The sequence below is a fragment of the Helianthus annuus genome, chromosome 4 (genome assembly GCF_002127325.2).
Source record: "Helianthus annuus cultivar XRQ/B chromosome 4, HanXRQr2.0-SUNRISE, whole genome shotgun sequence".
NCBI lineage: Eukaryota > Viridiplantae > Streptophyta > Magnoliopsida > Asterales > Asteraceae > Helianthus > Helianthus annuus.
Window position 1 is genome coordinate 11,839,398 of NC_035436.2, and position 20,472 is coordinate 11,859,869.

Sequence of the window (20,472 nt, forward strand, 5' to 3'; positions counted from 1 at the left end):
AAGCTGATCAAAAGATTTTGGATGTTCCTTATCGGCTTATCTTTCAAACACAGAAAATGATGAATCAGATCACGTCATGTTCTCTTCTTTTTAATATGATATATATTCTAAAACCATCTAAGAACCATGCTTGGAGACTGGATTTTACAATGATCGATTGAGTGTATAGATGGTTATGATTAAAAGAATTAATATAAAACTGAATTGAGCATGCCCTGGGCAGATCTATCTTGTTGACTAAGCTTTAAAAAAACCAATTCATTAAATCAAATTATTACTTAGGATATTCTGATAGGCACAGATTTATTAAAATGGGCAAGCTAATTTTTGAAGAAAAGCTCATATCTTCTATAAATAGAGGGGTTCTTTTCTTACTTTTATCACTCTTTCCTTCTTCTATAAGTTTGTGTTTTATTATATAAATTATTTGGATTGATGTGATTGATAGGGCTGCACCATCATCACTGTTGCTTTTTGTTTAAAGTCATTTTAAATTTTCTTTAATCATAATTCGTCTTTCATCAAGGTCTTCTTCTTCCTCACAACCACACAACCATGTTACCGTTCTTCAGACAAACACGATTCCTTTACCCTCTTCTTTTTAATATATTATTATATACATCATGCTGCTGCTGTTCTAGGTCGAAGCTGATCAAAAGATTTTTGGATGTTCTTTATCGGCTTATCATTCAAACACAAAAAATGATGAATCAGGTCAGGTCATGTTCTCTTCTTTTTAATATGCTATATATTCTAAAATCATCTATGAACCATGCTTAGAGGTTGGATTTTACAAGGATCGATTGAGTGTATAGATGGTTATGATTAAATGAATTAATATAAAACTGAATTGAGCATGCCCTGGGCGGATCTATCTTATTGACTAAGCTTAAAAAACCAATTCATTCAATCAAGTTATTACTTAGGATATTCTGATAGGCACGGATTCATTAAAATGTGCAAGCTAATTTTTGAAGAAAAACTCATATCTTCTATAACTAGAAGGATTCTATTCTTACTTCATCACTCATTCCTTCTTCTATAAGTTTGTATTTTATTATATAAATTATTTGGATTGATGTGATTGATTGGGCTGCACCATCATCACTGTTGCTTTTTGTTTAAAGTCATTTTAAATTTTCTTTTATCATAATTCCTCTTTCATCAAGGTCTTCTTTTTCCTCACACAACCACACAACCATGTTACCGTTCGTCAGACAAACACGATTCCTTTACTCTCTTCATTTATATATATATATCATGCTGCTGCTGTTCTAGGCCGAAGCTGTTGAAAAGATTTTGGATGTTCCTTATCGGTTGATCTTTCAAACACAGAATATGATGAATCAGATCAGGTCATGTTCTCTTCTTTTTAATATGATACATATTCTAAAAACATCTATGAACCATGCTTGGAGACTGGATTTTACAATGATTGATTGAGTGTATAGATGGTTATGATTAAAAGAATTAATATAAAACTGAATTGAGCATGCCCTGGGCAGATCTATCTTGTTGACTAAGCTTTAAATAAACCAATTCATTCAATCAAATTATTACTTAGGATATTCTGATAGGCACAGATTCATTAAAATGGGCAAGCTAATTTTTGAAGAAAAACTCATATCTTATATAAATAGAGGGGTTCTTTTCTTACTTTTATCACTCATTCCTTTTTCTATAGGTTTGTGTTTTATTATATAAATTATTTGGATTGATGTGATTGATAGGGCTGCACCATCATCACTGTTGCTTTTTGTTTACAGTCATTTTAAATTTTCTTTAATCATAATTCGTCTTTCATCAAGGTCTTTTTCTTCCTCACACAACCGCACAACCATGTTACCGTTCATCAGACAAAAACGATTCCTTTACTCTCTTCTTTTTAATATATTATTATATACATCATGCTGCTGCTGTTCTAGGTCGAAGCTGATCAAAAGATTTTTGGATGTTCCTTATCGGCTTATTATTCAAACACAGAAAATGATGAATCAGGTTAGGTCATGTTCTCATCTTTTTAATATGTTATATACTCTAAAAACATCTATGAACCATGCTTGGAGACTGGATTTTACAATGATCGATTGAGTGTATAGATTGTTATGATTAAAAGAATTAATATAAAACTGAACTGAGCATTACCTGGGCGGATCTATCTTGTTGACTAAGCTTAGAAAACCAATTCATTCAATCAAATTATTACTTAGGATATTCTGATTGGCACAGATTCATTAAAATGTGCAAGCTAATTTTTGAAGAAAAGCTCATATCTTCTATAACTAGAAGGATTCTATTCTTACTTCATCACTCATTCCTTCTTCTATAAGTTTTTGTTTTATTTTATAAATGTCAACTATATAAAAAATCAACATGGCACCCCAACGCCGCCTGGCTGTGCCGCTTCGACTCCCCACTTTTTTGGGGGGTGGTCTGGTGAAGCCCACACTCGTTACGTGTCGAGCAATGCACTCAATTGAAGCCCCCGCACCTCATAGTCTAATTGTAATGATATATACATTGATAAACAAAGACATTAACCTGCAAATACAACTAAACCAGACCTGACAATACAAAGGTTCTCTTCGACACTTTGCATACCTCATTATTAATTGACGCCACAAGTAAACGATATAACTACATTATGCACATTAATTCAAGTCTACATTTGATTCATCTAACAAGTTAGTGAGAATGTCTGAAGATTGATACTACTCGATCTTGATTTTCTTGATATGCTTGGATGGATCACTAGTGGGGATGGCAATGAAACTCGAACCCTATGAGAATACCCTATACAACGGGTATATGGTCAAGTAATCGGGTATGAGATTTGATGATATACTTGTTTACGTGATCCAATTAAATAAGGAAATCTTATATAGTAAGGCAATCAAAATAATAAGATTTACATGGATATTACTTTTGAACTAGAAATCAAATGATACAAAGCGTGTATTTATGTTAACCACTGGTCGGGGCCCCTTTTTAAAAAGAGGGAAACAGAAATCAAATTAAAATTTGGTTTTCAAAAGAGGAAACAATTAGGTAATTCCTTACTTAATGTTTATGGAACATTTATGTTAACCTGGGTCAGGCCCCCTTACCCGTTTTACAACTATAAAATGGTACAAAACACACCGGCTTTCTTCATTCTTAGTTCACTACTAACTCTAAATATTCATCTTTGTCATTATGTGACACCACACCCAGATAAGGATGCACCATACACAATTGATACCAACTTACCAGTAAACACTTACTTTATTGATACAAACGGTAATGTACAAAAGTTGGAAACTTAAAGGTACAAAGTTTGGTCAAACTACTATTAGCTGATCACGCAAAATTTCCACCAGATAAGAAAGTTTGAGATACTTTATTTCACTAGTCACGCCTATCCGAGATAAACAACCCGCCCAAGACTAACCATCATTTCCTGTGACACATGCTTAAAAGACGTCAGATATTACACTGGTGAGTTTATGAATATACACAATTTACAATCACATTATTTAATCATGACTTGTACCCGCCCATGTTATCATAACCCAACGTTACCACGTAACTTACATAACCATACAGTTAATGCCCACTACACCACAGGTGTAGTACCGACAAATCCCGCCGTAGCGGCACGTATAAGGGACCACAAATATCATGTGTATTTCATGCTCAGGTTATATACATGCGTACAACAGTCATGCCATATTATTACAGTTTAGGACAAGCATGTTCACATTTGAAAAGCATTCATAAAACTCACCTCTTGCTAGTAGCTAACCGTTGATACAATTGCTAGTATGATCAGGTACTATCTCAAGGTCCTGACACAGTTTACATAATCCTAAGTTAAGTAATGGTACACCTAACTAGTCATTATCATGGTTGGATATTGGTTAACCCTACCTTGTTTAAGCATGGTTGATCAGTCCATGCCTAACTAAGGCTAGGCTACCCAATACCCGCCCCTGACAATAACCCTAGTATCTAAAAATAATACTAACACTACTACCACTAATATATTATTACTAATAATAAAACTAATATTAACTACTAAAAATAAATAATAAATAACTAAACATAAACTTAAACGAGAGTATACCTCAAGACTATCTACGGCACGTTGATGTAGAGTTTCCCTACTCCTGCTCCTACTCGTGCTCCAAAAACGACTACTAACAACACCCAACGGGGTATCGTATACGCGGGATTCTCAATGCTAGAGCGTTCCCGTTAAAATTTTGGTGTATCTAAAATCCTACAATTTAACTCCTATATATATGTGAAGCAAGCAGGCACCTCAATTCCTTTCTGGTGACGTTGCTAGCTAGCTTGACGTGCTAGCTAGCTAGCTTAGTTATATTAATTCAGCTGCTTCACTCGTTTTTCTTGTATAACTTTTAAAATATGACGTTTTATAAAACGACGAATATGTCATTAGAACGAGCATATTTTTATCTACGTTTTAACCTAAGTTTCATTAAAAACGGAGTAAGGTAAATAAAATAATATATTTAATTATTAATATTAAACGGTCTCTTATAATAGCCAGGGCTTGTACAGATGTCTCATATTTCAACTAAATATTTCAACTAACCATTTTACTCGTTACTTAGTCGTTCAACAATATATAAATTATAAATTTTAAATATAATTTTTATTGGTTCACAAAACAGGATGTTACACATTAACAGTTCACACCACTCTACATAATCGTCTTTGTTACTTTCACAGTTCGTTCACAATCTATAAACACAATTATTGTTAACACATTAGTGGAATCAATGAGGGCTTCTTCTCCGATGTATAAGTACACAACAACCAAAAAGATAATTAGTTTAATTTCAAACTAACTAATCATTCTATATTAGTTATATTATTTGTTTTGTAAAAATAGTACTAATAAATAGAATAAAATTTAAACACATATTTTGATACTTGCGAGAAGATGGTCCTTTAATGTCCATCCCATGACTACCAAAATAGTATACTCTAATAGAGTTAGGATCCTGTAAAAAAGACTAAAAGTGTGAGAAGGATAAGAAAGAATCTACACCATTAGATTTTTGATCTAATGGTTTAGATTAATAGGGACCAAATTGTAAAATTTGTTTTATTTTTTGGACTGAATTGAAAATTATAGGGGTAATAAAGTCTTTTAGATCCATTCAAAATAGGTAACTGTAATCAAAATCCCTATAATCTCTCTCTCTCTCCAATCGCACGACCAGAGAGATCTTTCTCTCTCTTTCTTCTTGAGTAGCGAAGAAGATGGATTTTGATCTGAACCAGCGACGGTTTGGGTTTCCGGTGTGAAGGGTGTTGATCGGAGACTGAAGAAGACGGATGAGGAACGAAGGCCGACGACTGTTGATCGGAGACTGAAGAAGACGGCTGAGAAACAAGACAAATGCACATGAGAAAATTATTGTCCTGGGTTCAGTTACCTACTGTAATATATACCAATCGCAGTGTTGTATATGCGGTCCTGGTGACACAGGAGGAGAATTGGTTGGGTATAGAATAAAAGATTTGCTGTAACATTCATCAAAGGATAAAAGTCAACAAAAAAAGATGTTAGAAAGTAAGATGTATGAGGGTGTTGATCGGAGACTGAAGAAGACGGGCGATGTTGATGTCCGATGGGGAATTACGGTCCGACGCTCGGAGGAGATGACTGCGAGCGGCAGCGGCGACGGCGAGATGTGTAGTTACGTGGTAGGAAAATTATCGGTGGTGCAGCAGTGGTGGTGCCGGAAGTGGCAGTGGTGGTGCCGGAAGTGGCAGTGGTGGTGCCGGAAGTGGAGAAGATGATACAGAGGTGTTATTTTTTTCTTTACTGAATGGTGTTATATCTTGTACTGAATGGTGTTATTTTGTGTACTGAATGGTGTTTTTTTTATTTTCTGAATGGTGTTTTTTTTTAACTGAATGGTGTTATTTTTTACTGAATGGTGTTATCTTTTATGAATGGTGTTATTTTTTACTGAATGGTGTTATCTTTTTCTGAATGGTGTTTTTTTCTTTTTCTGAATGGTGTTATATTTATTTACTAAATGGTGTTATATTCTTGTACTGAATGGTGTTATCTTACTGAATGGTGTTATCTTTTCTGAATGGTGTTTTTTTGTTTCTGAATGGTGTTTTTTTTTCTGAATGGTGTTATATTTATTTACTGAATGGTGTTATATTTCTTGTACTGAATGGTGTTATATTATTTTACTGAATGGTGTTATTTTGTTTACTGAATGATGTTATTTTTTGTTTACTAGATCGTGTTTTTTTGTTTCTGAAGGGTGTTATTTTATTTCTGAATGGTGTTTTTTGTTTACTGAATGGTGTTATATTATTTTTGTAAAGACACCATGAATTGAACATTTACTGAATGGTGTTAAAATGAATGATATTATGGACGGTTATAATTCCTTAAATCAAGGAATTTTCTCTCTCCAAATCCTTAAATCAAGGATTACCATATTTGAATTTGTTAGTGCATTTACAATCATACCCTTTTCAATTAATTTAGATCTAATGGTTGAGATTCTTTCTTACCTTTCTCACACTTTTGGTCTTTTTTACAATAACTCTACCCTACTCTAATAATCTTACAAAATTATAAACCTAAAAAATATAAATCAAATATTTAATTTAATACAACTTTAACTTTGACCATGAAAAGTCAACCAAAACAAGAAGAATAATGTACCTTTCTATGCTTCTCCCGCTAACTATTGCTGTAGGAAAGTACTCTGCAACATTCTTCACTGCCTCACTCATCTGTTGTCACCAGATAAGATGCTTTTACAAATCAATCAATATGTGAACACTAATCAACTTTTCTTTAGAGTATATACATCCCGTCCATCAAATTACATGTGAGAGTGGTCTATGTATTATAAAAAGTGGTTGTGATGGAAGGAAAGAGAAAAATCTTATTGTTCATACATATATTTGGAGACACTGTTCACACTCTATATTTTTAAATATAATTATATAGTAGGGTAGATTTGATGGAAGGGCGTGAATACTCTTAACTATAAGAGTTTGCTCAGCTTTTTTACAATCTCCAGCAAGAACCCGATCTCAACAATTTAGTTCGTTAGGACAAATGAATCGAGCTCAACATTATGAATCGAGCTCAACATTTTGGCTCGTTTAGATTGACGAGCTGACCTTCCCGTCTAGTCTCGCCGAGAGACTTATGTATAAGCCAAGATTTGAAACCGAAGATTACCGCATCAGACATATAAGTAGGGGTGTTCAAAACCGGATATCCGAATTTCGGATATCCAAAATTTTCGGATACTAGATTTCACTATTCGAAAATCCAACTTTTTATTTTTTTATTATTTTTTTCATATTCGGAAACAGATATTTTGGATAGTTTTGGATATCCGAATATAAATTTTCGGATATATTTCAGATATTTCGGATATTTTTTGGATATTTTCGGATACTTTTGATATTCGGATATACGAAAAAATGAAAATTAAATTTTCGGATATTTCGGATATCCAAAATATCTGAAAAATTTGAAAATCATTATCCGAACACGAAACCGAAAAATTTATTGGAAACATGAAAAACTTTATTTTTATTAGGAAACTTCTATTACCAGAAATATATATTTATGTTGTATTAAATAAACCTATATTTATATGTTTTTTATTCTTTATAAAAATCTTATTAAATATTTTTTAAATAAAAAAGATAAGATGTTTTGAACCTATAAGCTTCCTTAAAAAAAATAAGATTATTTAACATTCGCAATACTCATTTGATTACGGCTACGATGCACATTTTGTTAAGTCATCTATATTTAACAAGAGTCTTTGGATTGATGTGATTGATAGGGCTGCACCATCATCACTGTTGCTTTTTGTTTAAAGTCATTTTAAATTTTCTTTAATCATAATTCCTCTTTCATCAAGGTCTTCTTCTTCCTCACACAACCACACAACCATGTTATCGTTCATCAGACAAACACGATTCCTTTACTCTCTTCTTTTTAATATATTATTATATATTTCATGATGCTGCTGTTCTAGGTCGAAGCTAATCAAAAGATTTTGGATGTTCCTTATCGGCTTATCTTTCAAACACATAAAATGATGAATCAGGTCAAGTCATGTTCTCTTCTTTTTAATATATTATATATATTCTAAAAACATCTATGAACCATGCTTAGAGATTGGATTTTACAATGATCGATTGAGTGTATAGATGGTTATGATTAAATGAATTAATATAAAACTGAATTGAGCATGCCCTGGGCGGATCTATCTTGTTGACTAAGCATAAAAAACCAATTCATTCAATCAAATTATTATGTAGGATATTCTGATAGGCACGGGTTCATTAAAATGTGCAAGCTAATTTTTGAAGAAAAGCTCATATCTTCTATAAATAGAGGGGTTCTTTTCTTACTTCATCACTCATTCCTTCTTCTATAAGTTTGTGTTTTATTATATAAATTATTTGAATTGATGTGATTGATAGGGTTGCACCATCAACACTGTTGCTTTTTGTTTAAAGTTATTTTAATTTTTCTTTAATCATAATTCCTCTTTCATCAAGGTCTTCTTCATCCTCACACAACCACACAACCATGTTACCGTTCATCAGACAAACTCGATTCCTTTACTCTCTTCTTTTAATATATTATTATATATATCATGCTGCTGCTATTCTAGGTCGAAGCTGATTAAAAGATTTTGGATGTTACTTTTCGGCTTATCTTTCAAACACAGAAAATGTCACACCCCCAAATTACCACATAGGGAGTGTCCCTGTTAGGCGTGTGACATACCAATAACGAGCCACCAATTACATTGAACCCATACAAGTTATAATTAAAATCCCCATTATTAATAAAAACATCTTCAACAAGTTTTAAACGAAAATCAATAAGTTCAGCGGAAGCAAATAGTAAACGAAATTAAACTGTTTCAAAACCAAAGTATAGTATCAAGAAATCAGTCACATAAATCCTTCCTGTCGACCCATGACCACTCCAGCTACTCCAGACAGCAAGTTCCCCAATTCCAAGATACCTAACGACCTGCGAGCATGCAACAAGTGTATCAGACAACGCTGGTGAGTCCATAGTTTTACAAAAACGTTGGTTACCAAGTGTTTAGTTAATCCATTGAATTTAATTCCGAAAGTAATATTGAAAACGATGTTGATAATACCCCAATACAAGACGGCTTCTGATTATTTTGCCCTTTCTCCAATGCTCCTATCAAAGCATTGGTCATGACTAGGTCATTAGTTCAACACCCGTCCTCCCAGGAACGGGGTGAGGTTGCCAAACCTAAGTAGCGCTACTAACTAATACCATGTTACCTTCCAGGTAACCAAACAACACGGAGGGACTTGAAAGGTGATAGGAAGAGTATATTATCCAACATTCCCGTTTTGACCCCAAAAGACTTATCCCTACCCGGGAAACCCACTGACTGTCCCAACCACCGGGACGCATGCTCAAGAGATAAACTCACCTTTGGTTTGCTCGGTAAGATTAAAGCACGTATTCCCAGTTGATCAATTAGTCCCTATTACGATTTCCACTAATCGTTAGGATCTCATTCCACCAAACCACACATGAAACAACTTGTAACAATTAACACGTAGCCACAAAATAAACATTCGGATTTCATACATTTCACATAGCCCGTTTGCATCTCACCTATACACTTTGCAACATTTAAAAAAAATAATCAACTACTCTGTGCAACCCGGAGTTTCACTCGCGGCCCAAGACTTTACCAAGCCACCGCAATTACTACTTACCCAGCCCACTCGGCCAGGCCCAACTACTGGTCTGATTACTCAAGAAGTGGGCTTGGCTGGTGACCCGAGGTCACGCAGCCCAGCCAGAAGTTAAGTGGGCTACGCAGCCCTTCAGTCTCTCAGCCCATCCCATTACACATGAGTTTATTAATTGAATTACATAACAACCCCAATTAATTAAAGTCATATTTCATTATTCGATAAAGGCACATGTGAATCAAACAGATAATCATCACCTAATTATCAAATCATAAAATTCACAGCCTTACTAAAACAACCATATAAGACAAAACATAGTAAATTCACAGATTCAAAACATGCAACCTAAAGGTGGGTTGTACCCTATGTACATATGGTTGTACATCTCCATTGAAACACAGCACCAAGATTTTGTCTATCCAAATAATCAATGCAAAATCCTCATAGCAACAGTTTGTATCTCCAACTCCACAATTCAATGCAATATCTAAGGTTTCACATAATGCATTAACAAGATTCTAGCACAAAATTAACTCATCACATAACCCATTCGAATCCGTTACTCACCTTGGTTTACCAGTTCCTCATCTCATCAATTTTTATCGTGATTTCACATGCATATATATATATATGTATGCAGTCAAACAACATTCCCTTTCTAAACCAATTAATCATGTTTCAGGTTCAATGTAGTTTTTATAAGACCGACATCATACCAGTCGCACACTTCAACGTGCGACCCGCTAACCGAACGATCCGATCTAAAAAGGTGCGACCCGTTAATTACGAGCCCGTTCAAAGAACACGGCCCACAACCATGTGTGCGAGCGGAGTGTGACTCGTATTGGGCCCATAGTCCAACAACAACGTGGCCCAGTCCTTGCTCGATCCTAAACCCAACCAAAAAGTGCGGCTCACCACGGTGTGCGTCCCATGTGGAGGTGTGCGACTACACCGTGGTGTGCGGTCATGCATCCGTGGTTGTATGTTATGCGAATGTGTATAATCTACCAAGTGTCCGATATGCCGGTGTGCGACTAGGGGCGTGCTATTAGTTATATCATCACTATAAATTAATTAGATTAGTTTCACCAATTAACAGTTACTACTTCAATATGAATTCGGTCATATTGAGTCTTCTCCTATGCCATACAATTTGCCTTTAACCTTAACAGTTTGTTTTTGCAAATATTATTCTCGTCATTTGACTGTAACCAACCCTTTCAATATCATCGACATCAACACTTAAAACAGTTATTACCTCATACGTACATTATCACATGATTTCATTAATTAACATGTATTCCTAACTGGTAACATCTAAAAGCAACATTCATGCAATTAATTCCCCAACTGATTATCATAACAAGCTGGTAACAATTACAACTAATACATAGATGCATATCATATTCTCACTATCCGAATCTAATATACATGCAACCCTAATCAAGATACAATTCAACCGATAACGTACGCCACACCCGAGCCTATTTACTACACATATATAACACTTCACGTACACTCTCTTTGTAAATTAAGCACACATACAAACAAGATCACACATAATTCCTACGATTAATCCAACACACAAATACGATTATGTATTAACAAAGCTAGCGAGTAAAGGTTTGGCACAAACGCAAATCACTAACCACGCGTTTTGATCCGGAAAGAGGCTCCTAACTCGAAGGGGAGGGGGTATCGTCTGCCGTCGACCCAAAGAGATGTGGGGTTTCTTTTGCTGTGCGTGATCTTGAAAGAGAGAAGTAGGGGTTTGTTGCAACAAGATATATTGATATTATGGCACGTTCAATTAGATATAATGCTGACAAAACACAAGTGGGCCGGTTGTTACAAGGTGGGCCGGTTCTATGCCTTATACCAATGGGAGTAGGAAACCTAGGGAATTAGTTTAAAGAGGAGTTTGGTTTTTGGCTTAACATTTAATCAGATCCAATACCGTTAAGCAAACATAAAGTATGTGAGTGTGGGTCGGTTTACTTGTTGAACCGAGGTAATGGGCTCAAGGGTATAGAGGCAGCCCACTCAAGCAAATAACACTACGGTGTGGCCCAATACTATAAATGTACGTTTGCCGAAACATACGAGCACGGGACATGTAATAATAATAAACGTCAAGGAGTTGAGATCACCGGATTTAAAAATTACTAACCTCGAAAGTTCAGGTTGTCACAGAAAATGATGAATCATGTCAGGTCATGTTCTCTTCTTTTTAATATGTTATATATTTTAAAAACATCTATGAACCATGCTTGGAGACTGGATTTTACAATGATTGATTGATTGTATAGATAGTTATGATTAAGAGAATTAATATAAAATTGAATTGAGCATGCCCTGGGCAGATTTATCTTGTTGACTAAGCTTAAAAAAACAATTCATTCAATCAAATTATTACTTAGGATATTCTGATAGGCACAGATTCATTAAAATGTGCAAGCTAATTTTTGAAGAAAAACTCATATCTTCTATAAATATAGGGGTTGTTTTCTTACTTCATCACGCATTCCTTCTTCTATAAGTTTGTGTTTTATTATATAAATTATTTGGATCTCACTGTTGCTTTTTGTTTAAAGTCATTTTAAATTTTCTTTAATCATAATTCCTCTTTCATCAAGGTTTTCTTCTTCCTCACACAACCACACAACCACACAACCAAGTTACCATTCATCAGACAAACACGATTCCTTTACTCTCTTCTTTTTAATATATTATTATATATATCATGCTGCTTCTGTTCTAGGTTGAAGCTGATCAAAAGATTTTGGATGTTCCTTATCGGCTTATCTTTCAAACACAGGAAATGATGAATCAGGTCAGGTCATGTTCTCTTCTTTCTAATATGTTATATATTCTAAAAAACATCTATGAACCATGCTTGGAGACTGGATTTTACAATGATCGATTGAGTGTATAGATGATTATGATTAAAAGAATTAATATAAAACTGAATTGAGCATGCCCTGGGCAGATCTATCTTGTTAACTAAGCTTAAAAAACCAATTCATTCAATCAAATTATTACTTAGGATATTTTGATAGGCACAGATTTAATAAAATGTGCAAGCTAATTTTTGAAGAAAAACTCATATCTTCTATAAATAGAGGGGTTCTATTCTTACTTTATCACTCATTCCTTCTTCTATAAGTTTGTGTTTTATTATATAAATGTCAACTATATAAAAAATCAACCTGGCACCTCAACACCGCCTGGCCATGCCGCTTCGACTCCCCACTTTTTTTGGGGTGGTCTGGTGAAGCCCACACTCGTTACGTGTCAAGCAATGCCCTCAATTCAAGCCCCCACACCTCATAGTCTAATTGTAATGATATATACATTGATAAACAAAGACATAATCCTGCAAATACAACTAAACCAGACCTGACAATACAAAGGTTGTCTTCGAGACTATGCATACCTCATTTTCACTTCAGAAAGAATATCCGTTGATGGAAATGAATATCCGTTTGTTTAATCCTTCATTTCCGTTCTGATGAAGAATCCGTTGAGGAAAATGGATCATCCATTCATTTTTGCTTCTGAAGAATATCCGTTGATGGAAATGAATATCCGTTTGTTTAATCCTTCATTTCCGTTCTGATGAAGAATCCGTTGAGGAAAATGGATCATCCATTTATTTTCGCTTCTGAAGAATATCCGTTGAAGGAAATGAATATCTGTTTGATTATCCTTTTCGTTTCCGTTTCTGATTAAACAACCGTTGAAAATGACTCCGCCTGTTCATTTTCGTTTCTGAAGATTATCCGTTGAGGAAATGAATATCCGTTTGATTATCCTTTTCATTTCCGTTTTTGAGGAAGCAGCCGTTGAAAATGACTCCGTCTGTTCATTTTCGTTTCTGAAGATTATCCATTGAGGAAATGAATATCCGCTTGTTTAATCCTTTTCATTTCCGTTTCTGATGAAGCAACCGTTGAAAATGACCCCGTCTGTTCATTTTCGTTTCTGAAGATTATCCGTTGAGGAAATGAATACCCGTTTGATTATCCTTTTCATTTCCGTTTCTGAGGAAGCAACCGTTGAAAATGACTCTGTCTGTTCATTTTCGTATCTGAAGATTATCCGTTGAGGAAATGAATATCCGTTTGTTTAATCCTTCTCATTTTCGTTTCTAATGAAACATCTATTGAAAATGACTCCGTTTGTTCATTTTTGTTTCTGAAGAATGTCCGTTAAGGAAATGATAGGATTATGCCTTATATATCCCTGGTTGTTATTTAACACAGCGTCACAGACAGACTCCTACGAATAAATTTCGGGACGAAATTTCTTAAAGTAGGGGAGATTGTGACACCTGTGTCACTGTGACCGTCAAACAAATACCAAACCAATGAAATTTGATGTTTCATACTTGGGATTTGTAAAAATATGTGTATCGTTTACACATATCAATTCTTTTTCGATTTCGGGCTTTAAATCGCTATCTAGAAGGTTATACGCGATCTGATGCGTAAATATAACCAGTTTAATGCAACAAACACTCCAGAATAGTGACATAGGCTTAACATACCTTAAATATCTTTACATAACTTAGAAATAAGTTTTGGATGGTTTGGTATGCCGAAATCAAGTTTATTCGCTTACAGGGACTAAATTCGACAAACTGCGAAAGTATGCCGATTTGTACTGTAACGAACAATCCGGAACTTGATCATAAGTTAAACACACCTTAAATATCCTTTACATAGCTTAGAAATAGGCTTTGAGGGGTTCAGTGCGCTAAAATAAACTTTATGCTCATTCAGGGACAAAAAGCATCAAAAAGTGCACAAGTTTGCATTTTCGCGCATATCTTACGTTCTAAATATATCCGGACACCCAAAAATCTATGTAATCTTTAAAATATTTTATTTTAGTGATTGGCATGATAAAATTCCATTCATCGCTTAATTTGGATCGTTTTTGCGTTCGTTACGACTTCTGACGTAATTAACCGAACAACGCGATCGTACGACCAAACGAATCGACATCCGAGATATTTTTGAGCATGTTTTGAGTTCCAAATACTTTAAATTCATTTTAGAGCCTTGAAATGGGGTTAACGGGGCTTAAAAGTGTCAAAAATGCATCGAAAACCAAGTTTTGGGCATGTAGGGGCTAAAAGTGTAAATCTGTCAAAGTTCTTAGGCCTGGGGCGTAAGCCCAAGCTTAATTCTTACGCGGGTCGCGAAGGCATGCCAGAAAGAAACATTGAATCTGGTCTTTTAGCTCGATTTTGATGGTTTTGATCTCTAGTTTTTCATGCTATGGGCTGGTTTGTGTGGAGAACAAGTCCCCCAATCAGTCTTTAACATTTGTATGGCCTAGATCATTCCCTCTTCTCCAAGAAATGATCCTAACGGTTTGCGAAGAACTATATAAGGCCATGCTTTCATTCCATTTTCCTCACATTTGGTCTGAGATTTCTCTAAGTGGTTGTGACTATTCACTACCTACCTGAGAATACTTGGAACCAAATCTATTTGGACCCTTTGTAAGTCCTCTTTCGTTCTTTTATCGCTTTTCGAGTGTGAAAGTCAAACTTTGTTTGACTTTCAGCTTTGACCACGAGATGGTCAATGAGAAGTTCGTTTGAACTTCACAACGTGAGCGTAATCATGATGGTTACTTTACATTAAATGGTAAAATTTCAAGTTACTTTACATTTCGATGCTGCCGCAATGCGGCGTACCATTCTTTACATAAAAAAACTTAATTTTTCTTACGTGCTTATTTTTATATACTTGTAGGTATAAGTTAAAATTGGTTAACGTTTTAATGGAAATTTCTTTCACAAATAAATCGGATCAAATATAATACGTTTTCACGTTTTTTTTGTACGTTTTTAATTTGTCTACGCTTTGACGTAACTTTTGTTTAGAAAACAAGTAAGGTCAAATATAATATATTTTTATTAGACATTATAAATTCGAGTTACTTTACATTCCGAACCCGCTATGACTAACGCTCAGGGAAATTGACTAGTTAAAATACAAAATGAAAGTTTGGCTGATAAACGTTTGGACTAAAATATGGGATTCATGGACTTCTGGTGGGCCTATTCAAACGTTAAAAGGAAGGTGAGGTCAAAGTCCAACACAAAGGCTAACGAACTTTCTTTTGTCTCATTCTTTATCTAAAGATTCCCCATCAGTTACCTCACTTAAAGTATTAGCAATCTCTACCTTTAATAACAGTTGGATCGGAAGAAAAAAAACACATTAATGATGTCGTAGGTTCTTTGATAGTAACATTAATGATTTTAACAAAGAAAACTTACCCGAATCAACACTAGTAACTTTCGGTTTCTTTGTATATCCTCACACAAGAAGTTATCGATAAACTTTTATTGAAATTACAACGATAAATCCAACAAGCATCTAAAGCTAATTCGCTTCTTTTAGTTCATTGAAATATCTCTAACAAAAGCATCAATATCTTCATTAACCGATCCGCCATCAACCACGCTTTCTTGACAAATTCTTGAAAACACCTTCGCCCTTTCCATCATTTCAATCCTCGCAACACTCTTCGGATCCATAAAATCTCTTACAGTCTTCGCAATCTCATCTCTATTAAAAACACCCACCCTTTCTCTCATATTCCATCCGACCATCCAATCTTTGACGATCAATTTACTATTAAGCGGTTGGTCGAGTAATATAGGAAAAGCCAACATTGGTACACCCGAAAACATGCTTTCCTTCACCGAATTCCACCCACAATGTGTGCAAAATCCCCCTATAGAAGAATGTAACAAAATCCTAAGTTGGTCACACCATTCCACCACCATACCATTCTTCCCACAAATTTCTTTTAAATGTGAGGTTTCTCCTCTAGCCACCCACACAAAGTTAACACCACTTTGGGTTAACCCGTATGCGATCTCAGCCATTTCAGCACTTGTAACCGAAAGGAAGCTACCGAAAGAAACATACAAGACGGTTCTTGGTGGTTTGGAGTTTAACCAGTTTAAGTAAAATGGTTGGTCTGATGAGGGATTGGGTTCGATTTGGGAGTAGGGTATGTTGGGTCCGGATGTGTAAATGGGCATCTTTAATGTAGCTCGAAGAGCATCAATGGCTTCGGATTCTAACTCGTACATGGTTGATATAAGGACATAATTTGCTTTTATACCAAAGAGTGTGGGTCCAATGCCGTTAAACATCTCACCGCCGCGACGATAGGTCGTTGGAAGGTTTGCTATTGTAAATGAAGATAACCCGGGAATATAATCTATGGTCTCATTTCCTCTTTCTGTTCAAAAAAATGAAAAGATCATGTAATTTGTGTGCAATGGTTGTTTTCGGTTTCAAAGAATTAGAAACCTGCTATTTTCATTTAATTTACCTTAGGACCAAAGGGTGACATAGAGATGACGAATTAACCCAAAGGGCAAACTCAAAAGCCAAAACATTCAACATGAGCATTTGAGTATATCCGTATAGTTTCAAAAATTTCCACAGAGATGGGTGATACCCGACCTGCTTAACCGAAATTTATATGTACACTTATCCTTTCCTTTCGTCCTCGCTATAGAATAATTTACTAATTCACTAATTTTATTCATAGTTATAACTTTCTAGAGTAATTAATAAAGTTACACAAAATTTACATATAGAGTAAACTGCCAAAATGGTCCCTGAGCTTTGATCATTTTTGCCATTTAGTCCAAAAGTCAAACCTTTTGATCTGGGCCTCTATGCTTTCAATTTTGTTGCCATTTTCATCCAAAATCAAAATCTGATCAGATTTTTCAGTTAACATTCAGCTTTTTTGTTTTTTCCTCTGTTTTAATGAAGAGCAAAATGGTCTGATTTTTTTAATTTATTATAATAAAACGTTAAAAGACCATTTTGGCCTTCATTAAAAAGGAGAAAAATTACAAAAAAAAAAAAAAAAAAAAAAAACTGGATGTTAACTGAAAAATCTGACTAGATTTTGATTTTGGATGAAAATAACACCAAAATTAATACCACAGGACAAAAGTTTTGAGTTTTGAACTAAAGTGACTAAAGTGACCCAACTGAGAGACCATTTTGGCAGTTACTCTTATATACATAGTGTATTTGTGAACTGAGTGAACAAATCATGCACATTGATTTACACTATCAAATCGTAAAATACAATAGTGTATTTTTATCATCAAATCCTAGCCATTAATTTACAGTGGCAGTTACTCTTATTTAGTTCACTAGTATTCACAATCAATCAATGGGTCGTTCACAAATGAACCTATAAGCCGCTACCGTTCAAAAAAAAAAACAGTGAGGAATCACACCTGAAACGTTGGCGAAAAGCTGATGATGTGATTCCAAGAGATCAACATGATACACAACCGAAAACGAGGAGGCACTCATCGGCCAATACGCGGCTACCGGAATATTCCTCCTGTTAGCGACGTCAAACGGCCAGCGCATAGTTGCATCAGCTATGATCAGTTTCACCGGAAACTGAGTCTGATCAAGCACCTCCACAAAAGGACCTTCCATTTTGGTTTGAGCAGCCCTTAGGAAGCCTACCATGTCTGAGCCACGATTGAGCTCGGACGGGAGAACATTAGGAATGGTGGTGAACCGGATGTTATCCTGGTCCGGATCAGGATTGAGAAACCCGAGCCACTCCTCAGTGACAACAACGGTGAAGATGGTAGTGCGAGTGTGTCGGTTCAGTCGAGAAGAGAGTAAGCGACAGAGGTTCAACATAGGGTTTATGTGGCCTCTGCCGGGATACGGAACCACAACTACTTGATTCATGTTTTATCTCCGGTTAATTGGTCAACCGTTGATTATTGGAAATGGTTGAATGAGAATTTCAATGTTGGACTTGCAAGTGAGCCATCACCACTGTACTTTTATAGTGGACCATGTGACCAACACTTGAAATCATTATTACAATAATGGTTAAACTAATGGTTAACGGTTTGTTTTTGTCATTAAAATAAGAAAAAAAAAAGTCTTATATATTCAAATATATCTTATGTATATAATTATTAATTAATGAAAATTTGGGCACGATCCACATGATTTAACTAAGAATTAAATGTCATTTTAGTCCCCTTTAGTTTGATCATTTCGTCAGTTTAGTTCAAAGGTTTCATTTTTTGTTCGTAGATTCAAAAAGGTTTCATTGTTGCCATTTTAGTTCATTGGGTTAACTATATCCATTTTTTCTGTTAACGACAAGGACAATTCGGTCATTTTATATGGTCGAATTGCCATTCTAGTTAACATAATTCCAAATAAAATGACTGAACTGCCATTCTCGTTAACAGAAAAAATTGATAAAGATAACCCAGTGGACTAAAATGTCAGTGGTGAAACATTTTTTGACCCACATGCGAAAAATAAAATCTTTAGACTAAACTGATAAAAAGACCCAAAGTACAGGGACTAATATAACATTTAACTCTTTAATTAATTACTACTTGGACCTGATTCACATGTATTATTTAATTGTGCTCTGTGAGCTAAAAGTGTTACATGAATTGGGCGTTATGTCCGATTGTTTGGACCTAGGGGTGAGCAAGAATCGGTCTGACCTGAATTTACCTGAATACTGAACCGAAACTGAGACCAATATATTAAATATTAACTTAGATTGGATTTCGGTTCTCATATATTTGCATTGTCGGGTTCGGGTCGGTTCTCGGGTATGTGTCGAGAAAGAATAAAAGACCGGCTCGATTTAATTGTTAAAATATACATGTTAGGGCACTACAACCTAGGCCTAAGTCCCAATATAATGGATAACAATAATTCAATTATGGATACTAAACTGGACAACAATTTACGGCCCACTAAGAAATATTTTGACTTTATAGGTATTAAATATTGACCTAATATTATCACAAGCATGACGGTAAGTAGGCAACTATACCGCAAGACTACAATAGTAACCATGGATTACATTCGAATTTCGAATTGAAGAGCGGAATGGAACAATATTTCCACAACTATGACCGCTAGAACTGACTCGTCTCGTTTGCGACACGCGTCCTCTTGGGTTTGAACCCGATTCTCGGCTAGCAGAACCATTTTTCTTGGCTTCACCTTCTCTTGTTTATCCATGGTGTGGTGTGTAGAAATTTAAGATTGTAGTGAGAGTGGTGTGTGAGAAGATTGAAATGTGTGGGTTTATAAAAAAAACAATTTTTTTTTTTAATTCTGCAACGGTCACCCAACAGTCAAATTTTTTTTTAACGTTTGGATTTTCCAATCGGTGACTATTCACCATGCCACTCCTTCACCGATCACCGAAAATATGGTGGCGGCGCCTCACCGATCGGCAAACACAGTCACCGAAGGGGTCATCGAATGGCGCCACTTCCACCCTAAATTCATCTACTGGTTAGGATTATACCCCAACAGGTGCGCATTTGTAGCAGGCTCTCATTAATCTTTCATCCGTTTCGGCCTTTAACCGATACCCAAATAGCCAAGAGCCCAAGACCGAGAAAACCCTAAACCCGAAACTACCACGTAGGTCCAGTACTCGGTTCTTTTTATTCCCTAATTTCGGTTTTCAGTCCGAGTCGGGTATGACCCGAATACCCGATTCAATTCAGTCATGCCTAAATGCTCACCCCTATTTTGACCTGTTTGTTTGAATCGATTAATTAAGGAATGGATCTTGTGTTTTAAAACTTAGAAATAAAAACCGATGGATCTATGA

The 20,472-nt window shown here is 35.3% G+C and overlaps 1 protein-coding gene and 1 long non-coding RNA gene across 2 annotated transcripts; both read right to left on the bottom strand.

Annotated features, from left to right (window-relative positions):
* Window positions 1-3,226: 3,226 nt before the first annotated feature.
* On the bottom strand, window positions 3,227-4,145 carry LOC110934373. Its single transcript, XR_002588277.2, has 3 exons — window positions 4,106-4,145; window positions 3,767-3,827; window positions 3,227-3,439 (listed from the first exon to the last, which is right to left on the bottom strand). It is a non-coding gene; the product is annotated as an uncharacterized LOC110934373 (long non-coding RNA).
* An 11,857-nt stretch (window positions 4,146-16,002) lies between these two features.
* On the bottom strand, window positions 16,003-18,701 carry LOC110935750 (UDP-glycosyltransferase 87A2). The gene is made up of 2 exons (XM_022178100.2): window positions 18,080-18,701; window positions 16,003-17,055 (listed from the first exon to the last, which is right to left on the bottom strand). The coding sequence occupies exons 1-2, from the start codon at window positions 18,552-18,554 to the stop codon at window positions 16,199-16,201; spliced, it is 1,332 nt and encodes a 443-aa protein (XP_022033792.1). The 5' UTR covers window positions 18,555-18,701; the 3' UTR covers window positions 16,003-16,198.
* Window positions 18,702-20,472: the final 1,771 nt, after the last annotated feature.